General features: G+C 43.0%; 1 protein-coding gene across 1 annotated transcript in view; it reads left to right on the forward strand.

Annotated features, from left to right (window-relative positions):
* The window catches only part of Swap70 (switching B cell complex subunit SWAP70), a 65,759-nt gene that overhangs the window by 29,012 nt on the left and 24,262 nt on the right, over window positions 1–12,485 (forward strand). Inside the window, exon 3 of the mRNA XM_031387846.1 lies at window positions 8,843–9,016. Within this exon, the coding sequence (XP_031243706.1) occupies window positions 8,843–9,016 (174 nt within the window). The remainder of the gene's footprint in view (window positions 1–8,842; window positions 9,017–12,485) is intronic.

A 12,485-nucleotide genomic window follows, 5' to 3' on the forward strand; every position in this document is an offset into this window, starting at 1 on the left:
CTCTGTAGACCAGGCTGGCCTCGAACTCAGAAATCCACCTGCCTCTGCCTCCCAAGTGCTGGGATAAGCCTCTACTTCTGTATTAGTTGGACAGAAGTAGAGGCTCACAGCCATCCATTGGACTGAGCACAGGGTCCCCAATGAAGGAGCTAGAGAAAGGACCCAAGGAGCTGAAGGGTTTGCAGCCCCTTAGGAGGAAAACCAATATGAATTAACTAGTACCCTCAGAGCTTCCAGGGACTAAAACTCCAACCAAAGAGTACACATGGTGGGACTCATGGCTCCAGCAGCATGCGTATAGCAGAGGATGGCCAAGCCAGTCATCAGGGGGAGGAGAGGACCTTGGCCCTGTGAAGGTTCTATGCTCCAGTGTAGGGGAATACCAGGGCCAGTAAGCAGGAGGGGGTGGAATGGTGGGCAGGGAGAGGAGGGAGGGAATAGGGGATTGTTTTAGTTTTTGGTTTTTTTATTTTTATTTTTTTCCTTATTTTCTTTTATTTTTCTGTTTTCTTTTTTTGGAGGGGAACCTGGGAAAGGAGATATTGTAAATAAGAAAACATCTAAAAAAAAAAAAAAGCTCTATAGCCTTGTAGCCCAAGCCTAGATTGACCTTGGATTCATGGCGGTCCTCCTGCATCAGTCCTCCAAGTGCTGTGCTGGTATTACAGGCATAAAACACCATACTTGGCTCCTTTACAAATAGTTGAGCGAATGAGCAAATGAACCCTGCATACTGGCACTGGGGATTCAGGTGTGAGTACAGTATGGCCTTATACTGGAAAGGATTGGTGGTTTGTTTTTTGCTATGAACTAGAGCAACGTTTTCTAACCTGTGGGTTGTGACCCATTTGGGGTCACATATTAGATATCCTGCATATGAGGTGTTTATATTACATTTTATAACAGCAAAGTTACAGTTATAAAGTAGCAACAAAACAATTATATGGTTGGGGGTTGTCTTAGTCAGGGTTTCTATTCCTGCATCATGACCAAGAAGCAAGTTGGGAAGAAAAGGGTTTATTCAGCTTACTTCCACATTGCTGTTCATCATCAAAGGAACTCAGGACTGGAATTCAAACAGGTCAGGAAGCAGGAGCTGATAATAGAGGCCATGGAGGGATGTTCCTTACTGGCTTGCTTCTCCTGGCTTGCTCAGCCTGCTCTCTTATAGAACCCAAGGCTTCCAGCCCAGGGATGGCACCACCCTACCCCCTTGATCACTAACTGAGAAAATGCCACACAGCTGGATCTCATGGAGGCACTTCCCCAACTGAACCTCCCTTCTCTGTGATAACTCCAGCCTGTGTCAAGTTGAGAGACAAAACCAGCCAGTACAGGGGTCACCACAACATGAGGAACTGTATTGAAGGGTCATAGCATTAGGAAGGGTGAGAAGCACTGGGCTAGAATAATGAAGAGTTTGGATTCAGGGAGGAATTTGAAAGTAGAAATGTGTGTGACCACAGTTAAGAACCTCCCCTTGTCCTGCATTTTCCTAGCTCCACACCTTTACTCTGGTTTCATAAAACAGTTATTTTTTTCTGTTATGGTGTAATTCACACCATATAAAACTTGTTCTTTTGTTTGTTTTCTGACATGCTGGACATTATCACAGCCCAAACTGATCCTTTTTTACACGTGTGTGTGTGTGTGTGTGTGTGTGTGTGTGTGTGTGTGTGTGTGTGTACAGGACTACCTTGGCTGTGGGTTCTTGCCCTCCACCTTTCTTGAGTTAGGATCTCTTTGTTCTTTATCCACTGCTTATACTAGGCTAACTACCTTGTGAATGCCTTTGCCTCCCATCTCTCTGTATATAGGGGTGCTGTGATTACAGACACAGGACTACACCTAGCTTTATGTTAATTTCAGGGGATTCAAACTCTGGTCCTCTGCTTGTGTGACAAACACACTCTACCCACTGAATCTCTGAACCCTCTCCCTGGTGCCTATTCCCTACCTTTGTTGCTTTTTTTAAAAATAAGATTTTGCTGGCTAGCCTAGACCTGTTATATAGACCAGGCTGTCCTTGAACTCACAGAAATCTGCCTGCCTCTGCTTCACAAGTGTTCTGATAAAAGACATGTGCCATGGTACTCCAGTTTTGTTTTTGGTTTTTTGAGATACTATCTTGCCAGGTAGCTCTGGTTGGCCTCTGTATATTTGCTATGCAGTTCGTGTTGGCCTTTAACTTTCAGCAGTCTGCTTGCTTTAGCCTGTGAGTGCTAAGATTACAGGTCTGCACCACCATGCTTAGCTCACATTTACCATCTTTTTTTTTTTTTTTTTTTTTTTTTTTTTTTTTTCCGAGACAGGGTTTCTCTGTGTATCCTTGGCTGTCCTGGAACTCACTCTGTAGACCAGGCTGGCCTCGAACTCAGAAATCCGCCTGCCTCTGCCTCCCAAGTGCTGGGACTAAAGGCGTGCGGCACCACCGCCCGGCCACATTTACCGTCTTAAAGTGTACAACTTAGTAGTTGCATAGTTATAGTAGTTGTCGGGACATTCACTATCCCATCATCCCTCAGAGAAAACCTGTTCTCGTTTATATCACTCTCAGTTCTCCCTTTTTCCAGTCCCTAGGAAACTAGTGACCTACTTTCTGCTTCATGGGTTTGCCTATTCTGAATATTTCTTCTTGGCTGTTGTTTAACAGTGCTGCAGTGGATGTGGGGGTACAGTATCTCTTCAAGATCCTGTTTTCAGTTCTTTTGGATATCTACCCAGTAATGAAATTGCTGGATCATGTGGTAGTTTCATTTTTAATTTTTGAGGAACATCTGTACTGTTTTTCTCAGTAGCTGTGCCATTTTTTCAGTTTTAGCGACAGCACACAAAGGGGGACCTACAGAAACTGAGCCCTATGTGTTCTGGTGCTTCGTTTCTCTACATCTTCACCTCACTGATTTGCTTTGATGGCAGCCATCTGACATTGTATTTGATTTGCATTTCCCTGTGATACATGACTTTGAACATATTTTCAAAGGCTTATTGGCCATTTGTAGACATTCTCTGGATCTCCCTCTCCCTCTCTCTCTCTCTGTCTCTCTCTCTCTCTCTCCCTATTTATCCATATATATGTGTGTATATATATGTATATGTGTATACACACATACACACACACATATATATAGTCTTGTCTAGTCAAAACTTTTACTCATTTAAATTTTTTCCTTTGCCATTGTTAAGTGTTGTCACTGAGTTTAGGAATCTGTTGTTTTCTAATAATTAACCCCTTATAAATGCATGGTTACTAACCAAGATACCCTTGTTGTTAGAATGTCTTGAAGTGTTCCTTCCATGTTTCCTTGGAGAAGTTGTATAAATGTAGTTTTAAAGCTTTAATTCACTTTGATATAATTCATTCTTTTATTTATTTCCTTCCTTCCTTCCTCCCTCCCTTCCTTCCTTCCTTCCTTCCTTCCTCCCTCCCTCCCTCCCTCCTTCCCTCCCTCCCTTCCTTCCTTCCTTCCTTCCTTCCTTCCTCCCTCCCTCCCTCCTTCCCTCCCTCCCTTCCTTCCTTCCTTCCTTCCTTCCTTTCTTCCTTCCTTCCTTCCTTCCTTCCTAGGCAGGACCTCATGTAGTCCAGGCTGGCCTCAGACCTACTATGTAGCTACAGATGTTCTTAAGCTTTTGATCCCCCAGCTTTTACCACCCACCCAGTGCTGGGATGGCAGCTGTCACCACCTTGCCCAGCTACGTGGTGTTAAGGATTGAACTCAGGGACTTGTGTGTGTTAGGTAAGCACTCGCCCACTTGAGCTAGCTCCAAACATTTTGAGTTATTTTTGTATATAGTGTTAAGTAAAGAACATTCTACTGCATGTTAATGTCTAGTCTCTGAAATGCCATTTACTAAGGAGACGGTCCTTTTGCTATGTGTTCTTGGCCCTTTATTGAAGATCACATGATTATGTGCTTGAGGACTCAATTCTATTTCCATGTCTGTTTTTATGTCCTCATACTATAATGTTTTGGTTATTTTAGCTTTGTGTTATATTTTAGGAAATGTGAGGCTCCAGCTTTGTTTTCTTTTTCCTTTCCTTTTCTTTTTGTAAGATTGTTTTTGGCTATTTAGGATCCCTTGAGATTCCATATGAATGTTAGATTTTTTTTTTTTTTAATGTGTCTAGTTCTGCAAAAAAGCACATTGACATTTTGGTAGGAATTTCATAGAATCTGTAGATTACTCTAGACATTATGAACATCTTAGATCTTCTAATTCATGAGCATAATGAGATGCTTGGCTACCTGTTTATATCTTTTTTTTTTCCAGCAATATTGTATGTTACAGTTTTCATTGCAAGTCTTTTGCCTTTTTTTTTTTAAATTCTTTTTATTTTTGGTTTTTCGAGACAGTGTTTCTCTGTGTAGCCCTGACTGTCCTCGAACTCATTCTGTAGACCAGGCTGGCCTTGAACTCAGAAATCCGCCTGCCTCTGCCTTCTTCCTTCTGCCTCCCACGTGCTGGAATTAAAGGTGTGTGCCACCACTGCCCAGCTTAGTCTTTTGCCTTCTTGAAGTAAGATGAGATATATAGTATATAAGATTCGGTCATCCACTTAGGGACTTATGTGGCTTGCTCCTTTCCAATCTGTGTGCTTTTTACTTATTTTCCTTGCCTCACTGCTTTGGCCAGTACTTCTAGTATTATGTCAAGAAGTAACAAGGCGGGGCTGGAGAGATGGCTCAGCAGTTAAGAGCACTGACTGCTCTTCTGAAGGTCCTGAGTTCAAATCCCAGCAACTACATGGTGGCACACAACCACCTGTAAGGAGATCTGATGCCCTCTTCTGGGATGTTTGAAGACAACTACAGTATACTTGTGTGTAATAATAATTAAATCTTTGGGCCAGAGCGAGCAGAGATCCTCAGTTCAATTCCCAGCAACCACATGATGGCTCACAACCATCTGTACAGCTACAGTGTACTCATATGCATAAAATAAATAAATAAGAGAAAAGGCTTTCAGTTTCTCACCATTGAATATGATGTTACTCTTATTATTTTTCCAGACAAGGTTTTTACTCTGCTGCCCACATTGGCCTCAAACTCATCATTTTTCTTCTGCTTAAGCCTCCCAGGTGCTGGGATTACAGGTATATACTGCCACACCTGGCTGGTTTCCAGTTTGGGTTTTGTTCTTAACCCAGGATGGCCTTGAACTCACTGAGTAGAGGAGGAGGATGTTGACCTACTGATCCTCCTGCCTCTACCTCCCACGTTCTGGGATTATAGGTGTGTTGTGCCCAACTTGAAGTTCTTTTTCTGGTTCCTTTTATTTTTGCTTTCCACCCTCTGTCTGTGGTCGTCATGGTGCCATTGTCTGCTGTCTCACAAGCCGACCTCTTGTGGCTTGCTTGTTTTTGGATATCTCTGTTTTCTAGAACATCAGTTTGAAGATGCTCACAGCTGAATACCTCCTTTCCTTCTCCCTTGTTTTGTGCACTGTCTTAGGGTCTTACTGCTGTGAACAGATACCACGACCAAGGCAACTCTTATAAGGACAACATTTACTTGGGGATGACTTACAGGTTCAGAGGTTCAGTCCATTATCATCAAGAAGGGAGCATGGCAGCATCCGGGCAGGCATGGTGCGGGCAGAGCTAAGGGTTTGACATTTTCATCTGAAGGCTGCTAGTGGAAGACTGACTTCCGGGCAGCTAGAGTGAGGGTCTTATAGCCCAGACCCACAGTGACACACCTACTCCAATGGGCTACACCTTCTAATAGTGCCACTTCCTGGGCCAAGCATATACAAACCATCACCTGTACCTTCCTTCTACCTCCTGAAAACCCCTACACATGTCAGTGTGTTTAGTGTGTTTGCTACAAACAAAGCCACGTCCTACCTTTAAAAACCTTGCTTGTTTCCTCCTGTGCTCAGACATAGCATAACTTTGGCTTTAGCTTACCTCTGGCATTTGATTTGCCATCTTCCTGCTGGTCAGCCCAAGTTGCCCTGCATGAGTGATACTGCCCCCATGCCTTTGCTCCAGCCATTTCCTCTCCTGCTCTTGAGTGCCTTTCCTTGTCCTTGTCAATGCCCCTGATTTTAAAAAACAAACAAAGCATTTATTTAGTGTATATGCACATCACTTGCAATAATGACAGACATACTGAGCACGACTTAATGGTCAGTTCTTGGTTTCCACTGTGTGGCATCCGGGTATCAAGCTCACGTCATCAGGCTTACCAGGAAGTGCCTTTACCCACTGAGCCACCTTAGCTGGTCTGGTCTTCAGTGTACCTTAAGGTCCACTTTAAATGCTTTCTTTTCTACAAAGTACTAAACTGGCTTGTGTAGTATCTCTTAAAATTGTAAGCCCTTTGTGACTTGACCTCTGTTCACTTTCCAGTTACATATCAAGCCACTCCCTGGGGGAATCCTGTGAGTTACCACACACTCAGGGAACCACTTCTTGTTCCTCAGAGCAGGAATCCATGCTTTTGTGCACATGTCCTTTCCATATGGCCTGTCTTTCATTTAGTGCTTTGTTCCCCACTGTTGGCAGAGCTGGTGTCAGTGGCTGTTAGAAGTAGTTCTGCACAGATAACCTGCGTCACACAAGGACCTTTATCTCAGACAGAGTGGAAAGAGTTGGCCTTTAAGCCTTAGTTTTGATGTGCACCAATCATGTAAACTTGAGTAAAGTACCTCACTGTTTTCTGAACCCATTTCCTGATCTATAAAACAGGGATGCTGTTCAGATTATAAACTTAATATGGAGTTAGTCTAAGTGAGGGCTTAGTGATGTATTGGTTTTAAAGTTCAAATGCCTGTCTAACATTCATGATGTTCTGGGTTTTGTCCCTGATGGTGGAGTTGATGATGCACTTGGTAAACGTGTGTGCCAACAAGTCTGGCAACCCGAGTTTGGTTCCCAGGATCCACATGGTGGAAAGAAAGAACTGACTTCTGAAAGATACCTCCTGACCTTCACATATAAATAAGTCTTCAGTAAATGGTGTTGTTGGGGCAGGGACACTTGATCTGCCCCACGTGGTGAAGCATGGGAAGTGATGAGGTAAAGACAGAGTACAGAGAGCATCTCTCTGCTTCTCAGAGGCTGGCTTACCAACCACAGACTCCGTTAAAGATCAAGAGAAGCGTCTCTATGAGGCCAGCAGGGGCTTCACATTATACACAACACAGAGTGCTACTCCAAAGACAAATAGAACATGCTTTGCTTTTGTCCTGCTCTCCAGCTCCTCCATGCTGCCTTCCATATTGTCCCAGAATATGGCTGTAAAAATGAAGACCACTGCCAGGCGGTGGTGGCGCACGCCTTTGATCCCAACACTTGGGAGGCAGAGGCAGGCAGATTTCTGAGTTCGAGGCCAGTCTAGTCTACAGAGTGAGTTCCAGGATGGCCAGGGCTACACAGAGAAACCCTGTCTCAAAAAACCAAAAAAACAAAGAAACAAACAAAAATGAAGATCACTGAGCCTTCAGCTGTCAGTACAGATAAAGTCCTGACTCCTTACCAAGAATGACCTCTTTCTGATTGGCTCTTCTTCTTATAGCTTTAACTCTCCTTGTCATACACATTTACCAAGTTTGGTCTGGCTGGCATTGAACTCTAATGTGAGAAACTTCACAGGCTCTTGGTGGGGAGCAACACCTGTCTTACATGGAGACACAGAAAAGTATAGGTCCTTATTTTCCCTGCTCCATGACATCTGAACATGAGAATGTGCCCCAGGCTCAGGGGGACCCACTGTAGTGAATGGCATAGAGGCCCCAGGACAGGCACAGTGGTGTTGTCTCATGTTGTACTGGCTGTGGGGTCCCCACTAGTCTATTTCTCTGACTGACTCGGGCTGAAGTTCTGACTCATAGTGTACTTTGGTACTGGCACAGGTGCATTACCTCTTTTTTCTTGCTCATGGATCTGTGAGGTTATTCATTGTTCTAGTAAACTTCCTTTTTGTTTAAATGAACACAAGGTGGATTCTGTCCAACTGAGACCACCTTCCAGCATGTAGTTTCCCACTTACATTTAACCATGGTTAAATGTCTATCATATGGTTAAATCTGGAACATGCTTTATCCCATTCTTGATCTGTTTAACTTTTTTTTTTTTTCAGTATGAGGATCAAACCCAGGCCTTGAACTTGTTACATAAGCATTCTACCACTGAGCCACACCTCAGCTCAAATATCAATAGCCCCATATTCAGGTTGGATTAGCTACTCAGCATTTCCATGGAATCTTGGTTATACTAATTGTCATACCATATTATAATTATCTTTATGTTTCTTGGAGAGACAAGCAAGTATTGATTGGGTATCTGTCTCTGGAAAGTAATGATTATGGTATACACTTTTCTTGTTGAGGAATGAGAAACTATTGATTACATACTAATATTTCAACTGTCTACTTAACTATGTTTTCTCTGATAAATTAAACATGTAAGCACATAGATCACGTTCTTCAGCTTTGCCTTTTATTTCCTAGCACAGTAATGGACTCTTAGAGTGTTAGGTTCAGGAGTGAGTGTCTCAGAATTTCAGTTAAACAGCTTTCCACTATCAAGGTTTCATCTTTGTCTATATAAATAAAAATGGGGTAAAAAAAAAAATCAGAATGTGGCCTACAATGCTTGGCATTATCAGCTCTGATGGATGTCTGCTTAGCTAGTGTCAAGGACAGAGGCTGAGAAGAATTATTGCTGAGCCAAAGGAGCAGATACATGGGGTATGACCATTGGTTAGTAGACAGTTTGAGTGAAGCCTGTCTTGTTTTATTGTGTGCTTGTGTGTGTGTGCATGTGTGCATGTGCATGTGCATGTGTGTCACCTGATTTTGGATTGGCTTATTAGTTTTCCTCTTTCCTTTTTAGGTCCAAGACAACTTTGACAAGATTGAATTCAATAGAATGTGTTGGACCCTCTGTGTCAAGAAAAACCTCACCAAGAGCCCACTACTCATTACAGAAGATGATGCATTTAAAGTGTGGGTCATTTTCAACTTCTTGTCAGAGGACAAGTATCCATTAGTTATTGTGCCAGAAGAGGTAAGTGTGGCTTTGGGGACCGTTTAGATGCTTAGGCACTGAAAAGAACTGGCTGCAAAATTTGTGTTGATTCAGTGTTGATATTTATTTTTATTTTTGCTTTTGTTGTTGTTTGTTTTTATCAGAGGCAAAACAGGTTGAATCCAGAAAAGCCCAAACTTAGGGATTTGGGGGAAATCAAAAATCTTCCTTGGAGATTTGCAGGGACAGTGAGACCCTTCCTCTTGGAATTGCTGTGGTTGCAGGTGAATCCACCCTCATGGTATCTAAAGAGTATTTGTTCAGGACAAGGGACAACATAATTGTCTGCTTGCAGAACTGGCTGATGCTCCGTGGGAAATATGTAGGATCCAGAGTACCGCTCTCTCATTGTGTCAGGAGTAGGTAATGCTTTCCTCTTTTTAAGTTTCAAAGTCTAGGATGATGGCTTTTTTTTTCCTAGACCGCTCAAAGCAAAGGAGAGCACGTCTGCTGACCATGTTCTGTGTTATTCTCCCTAAATGTCCCAGGTGAGGGCTTTGGGGATTAGGAGTAAGATTCCTATGCAGCTATCTGGAAACCAGACATGCAGGAGAGGTTTGACCAGACATGGATTTTTCTGAGTCAAGATGACAATTTCCTGTATGATACATGATTGTGATGTTCTTGAGTCCTGTGGCTGAACTTTTGGGTAGTCAGAACACAGCTAACTGGTCTGTACTAGATAAGGCCATAGCCAGCAGATTAAATTTGTATCCTCGTGGTCCCTGTCTACTCATGTTGATAGTGCCTGGCTGTGGGGAAGTCCTGGCACAGGTCCTGGGCACCTAGAGGTAGCACAATGGTTTTTATAAAGCGAGGTCTTTGAAACAGACCGATTTTAAAACCAGATTTTACCACTTCTTCACAGACTAACAAAGTAATCTTCCAATCTGTGTCTCCCCACCTTTAGAATGGAAATTGCTGGTTTCTACAATGTACCCTGTGAGGCTAAAAAAGTTGATATGTGTGAAACATTTGATGCACTGCCTGAACCCATGCGTGTACATGCTCACCAAGTGGGTCATGATAATGTGTATGGCATGTTTAGTGTTGTAGATAGAATGTATCCTAATGAAAATCTGCAGTTAGAGCTTCTGAGAAGCCACGGTTGGAGAGAGACTGGGAGAAACCACAGGAGTAGGTTAGGGCAGGGAGGAAGTGACCATAGGAGGAGTTGTGAAGGCCAAGAGAACCTTGGGGCTGTTTCTATAGCAGCAGGAGGAAGTAGATTTGGTAAAGGAAGCAGAACCTTGTATGCAGTGAGATAAGAGGAGGCACATGAGAATGTAAATTGCAGAAAAATCAGATAGTAGTAAGGGACCTCTGGATTTAACAATAGGTAGCCATTGGTAGCAAGGGAAAGGCAGTTTCTCTATGGTAGTGGGAACACTGTCTTGGTGTTAACTATGGTAACATTTAAGTATTAAGTGTATATGCCTGTTAAAGGGGACATGGAATGCAACATCCCAAGGCACTGCCCAGCGTAATCCAGAGTGGGTAATGGTGCCCTGAAAGGCCTTTAACAGACATGGCTTATACTACACTACTACAGGGCTATGCACATACTACTTTCTTCTTAGAAAAGAATTTTATTCCTGTTGTTGCTGCTGCTACTACTACTGTTTATCAGTGTTTTGTTTGCATATATGTCTGTGCCTGGTGCTGGTGGCCTTAGAGGTTAGAAGAGGGCATTGGATTCTCTTGAACTGGAGTTATGGAAAGTTGTGTGCCACCAGATGGGTGAGGGCAGTGGTCTTAGCTGCTGAGTCATCTCTCCAGCTCAAGTAAGGTAGATTGGTTGGTTTCTTTCTTCCTTTGTTCCTTCCTTCCTTCCTTCTTTCTTTCTTTCTTTTTTTTTTTTTCCAAGACAGGGTTTCTCTGTATATCCCTGGCTGTCCTGGAACTCACTCTGTAGACCAGGCTAGCCTCGAACTCAGAAATCTGCTTGCCTCTGCCTCCCAAGTGCTGGGATTAAAGGCGTGCACCACCACTGCTGGGCATCAAGTAAGGTTTCTTACATGGTCTTTTTTTTTTTTTTTTTTTTTTTTTTTTTTGCAAGGTCTCTCTACAGAGCCCTCGCTATTTTGGAACTGATTATGTAGACCAGGCTGGCCTCAAACTCACAGAGATCTACCTGCCCCTGCCTTCTTGAGTGCTGAATCTAAAGGTGTGCACCACCACGCCTGGCCTTCCAATATGGTCTTTGAAGATATTTTGCAGCCACACTCAGAATTCCACATTTATGTGTGTTGGAACTAGAAGTGGATGGGTCTCTTATCCTTGACCATTTGGATTTTTCTCTCACTAAAATATCCATGGTGGACCTGCAAGCCACTTTGTCTTGCTTTCAGAATTAACAGTTAGGCAGCAAGGATGTGGGCACCTTTATTGTAGCCATGGTAAGTGCTTTCTTGATTTAGGGGCTTTGTTATCACTGAGCCACTGCTGTGGTCAGCTTCTTGATGATCGTGAGGAGCAACAGGACCCATGTGGGCCTTGATGGCCTGATGCTGTCTTTGCTGCAGCCAGCCTGGGCTTCTGAGTGTTTACCTTTATCATTGCAGGCTGACTTGAACATTTTATCCTCCTTCAAACATGTTAATCCTGTCTGGGAGGAGAGTGACCTCTCTTTGGTGCAGCGGACCTTGTCATGTCTCGGGTGGGCCTACTCTGTGCTTTGCATCCTTGAGTGCCTCTGCATCTCCTCTCAGATGGAGAATTCCTCTCAGAATTAGAACATGTGCTGCTGCAGTTCTAGCACCAGGGAAGCTTGAGGCAGGAGGATCAAGAGATGGAGGCCTGCCTGGTTTACATGACAAGGTCTGTTTCTAGTAACAGAAGTAGAGATAGAGTTAGACTTATAGACTGTCCTTCTGTGAGCGGGAGTGTTCCTGTGAGGTAGAGAAGGAGTCACTGAATCAGAGTCATATGAAATTGCTTCTGTTGCTGTGTCAGCCTCTTGAGTTTTGACCATGGCCTTGGCACACTGAGCTTCAGCAAGTCATCTGTCCTTTGACCAAGCACTGCCACCTCAAGGTCACAAGAGAGCCTATTAAATTTTGTTTCCTTTCTAAATATTTAGCAACATAAAATATACTTGAACTGTTTTTGAAATGTAGAGTTTTAGAAAATGTAACATAAAAACATGTACTTTTAAAAAATAAAATTTAAGGGCTGGAGAGATGGCTCAATGGTTAAGAGTTCAATTCCCAGCAACCACCTGGTGGCTTACAATCATCTGCAGTGGGGTCTGATGCCCTCTTCTAGTGTGTCTAAAGAGAGCAATGGTGAATACATAAAATAAATAAATCTTTAAAAAAAATTTAAAATGCAGCATCTTTGTGGGTTTAACTTGTTTGTTGGGAATTTTAAAGTCTTACAAGTTCAGAGTGTCTCAGGTACATATGAGAAGCGTACTGCTCATTAAATACAGTCTAAATAGAATGTA

The sequence above is a fragment of the Mastomys coucha genome, unplaced genomic scaffold (genome assembly GCF_008632895.1).
Source record: "Mastomys coucha isolate ucsf_1 unplaced genomic scaffold, UCSF_Mcou_1 pScaffold21, whole genome shotgun sequence".
Taxonomy (NCBI): Eukaryota; Metazoa; Chordata; class Mammalia; order Rodentia; family Muridae; genus Mastomys; species Mastomys coucha.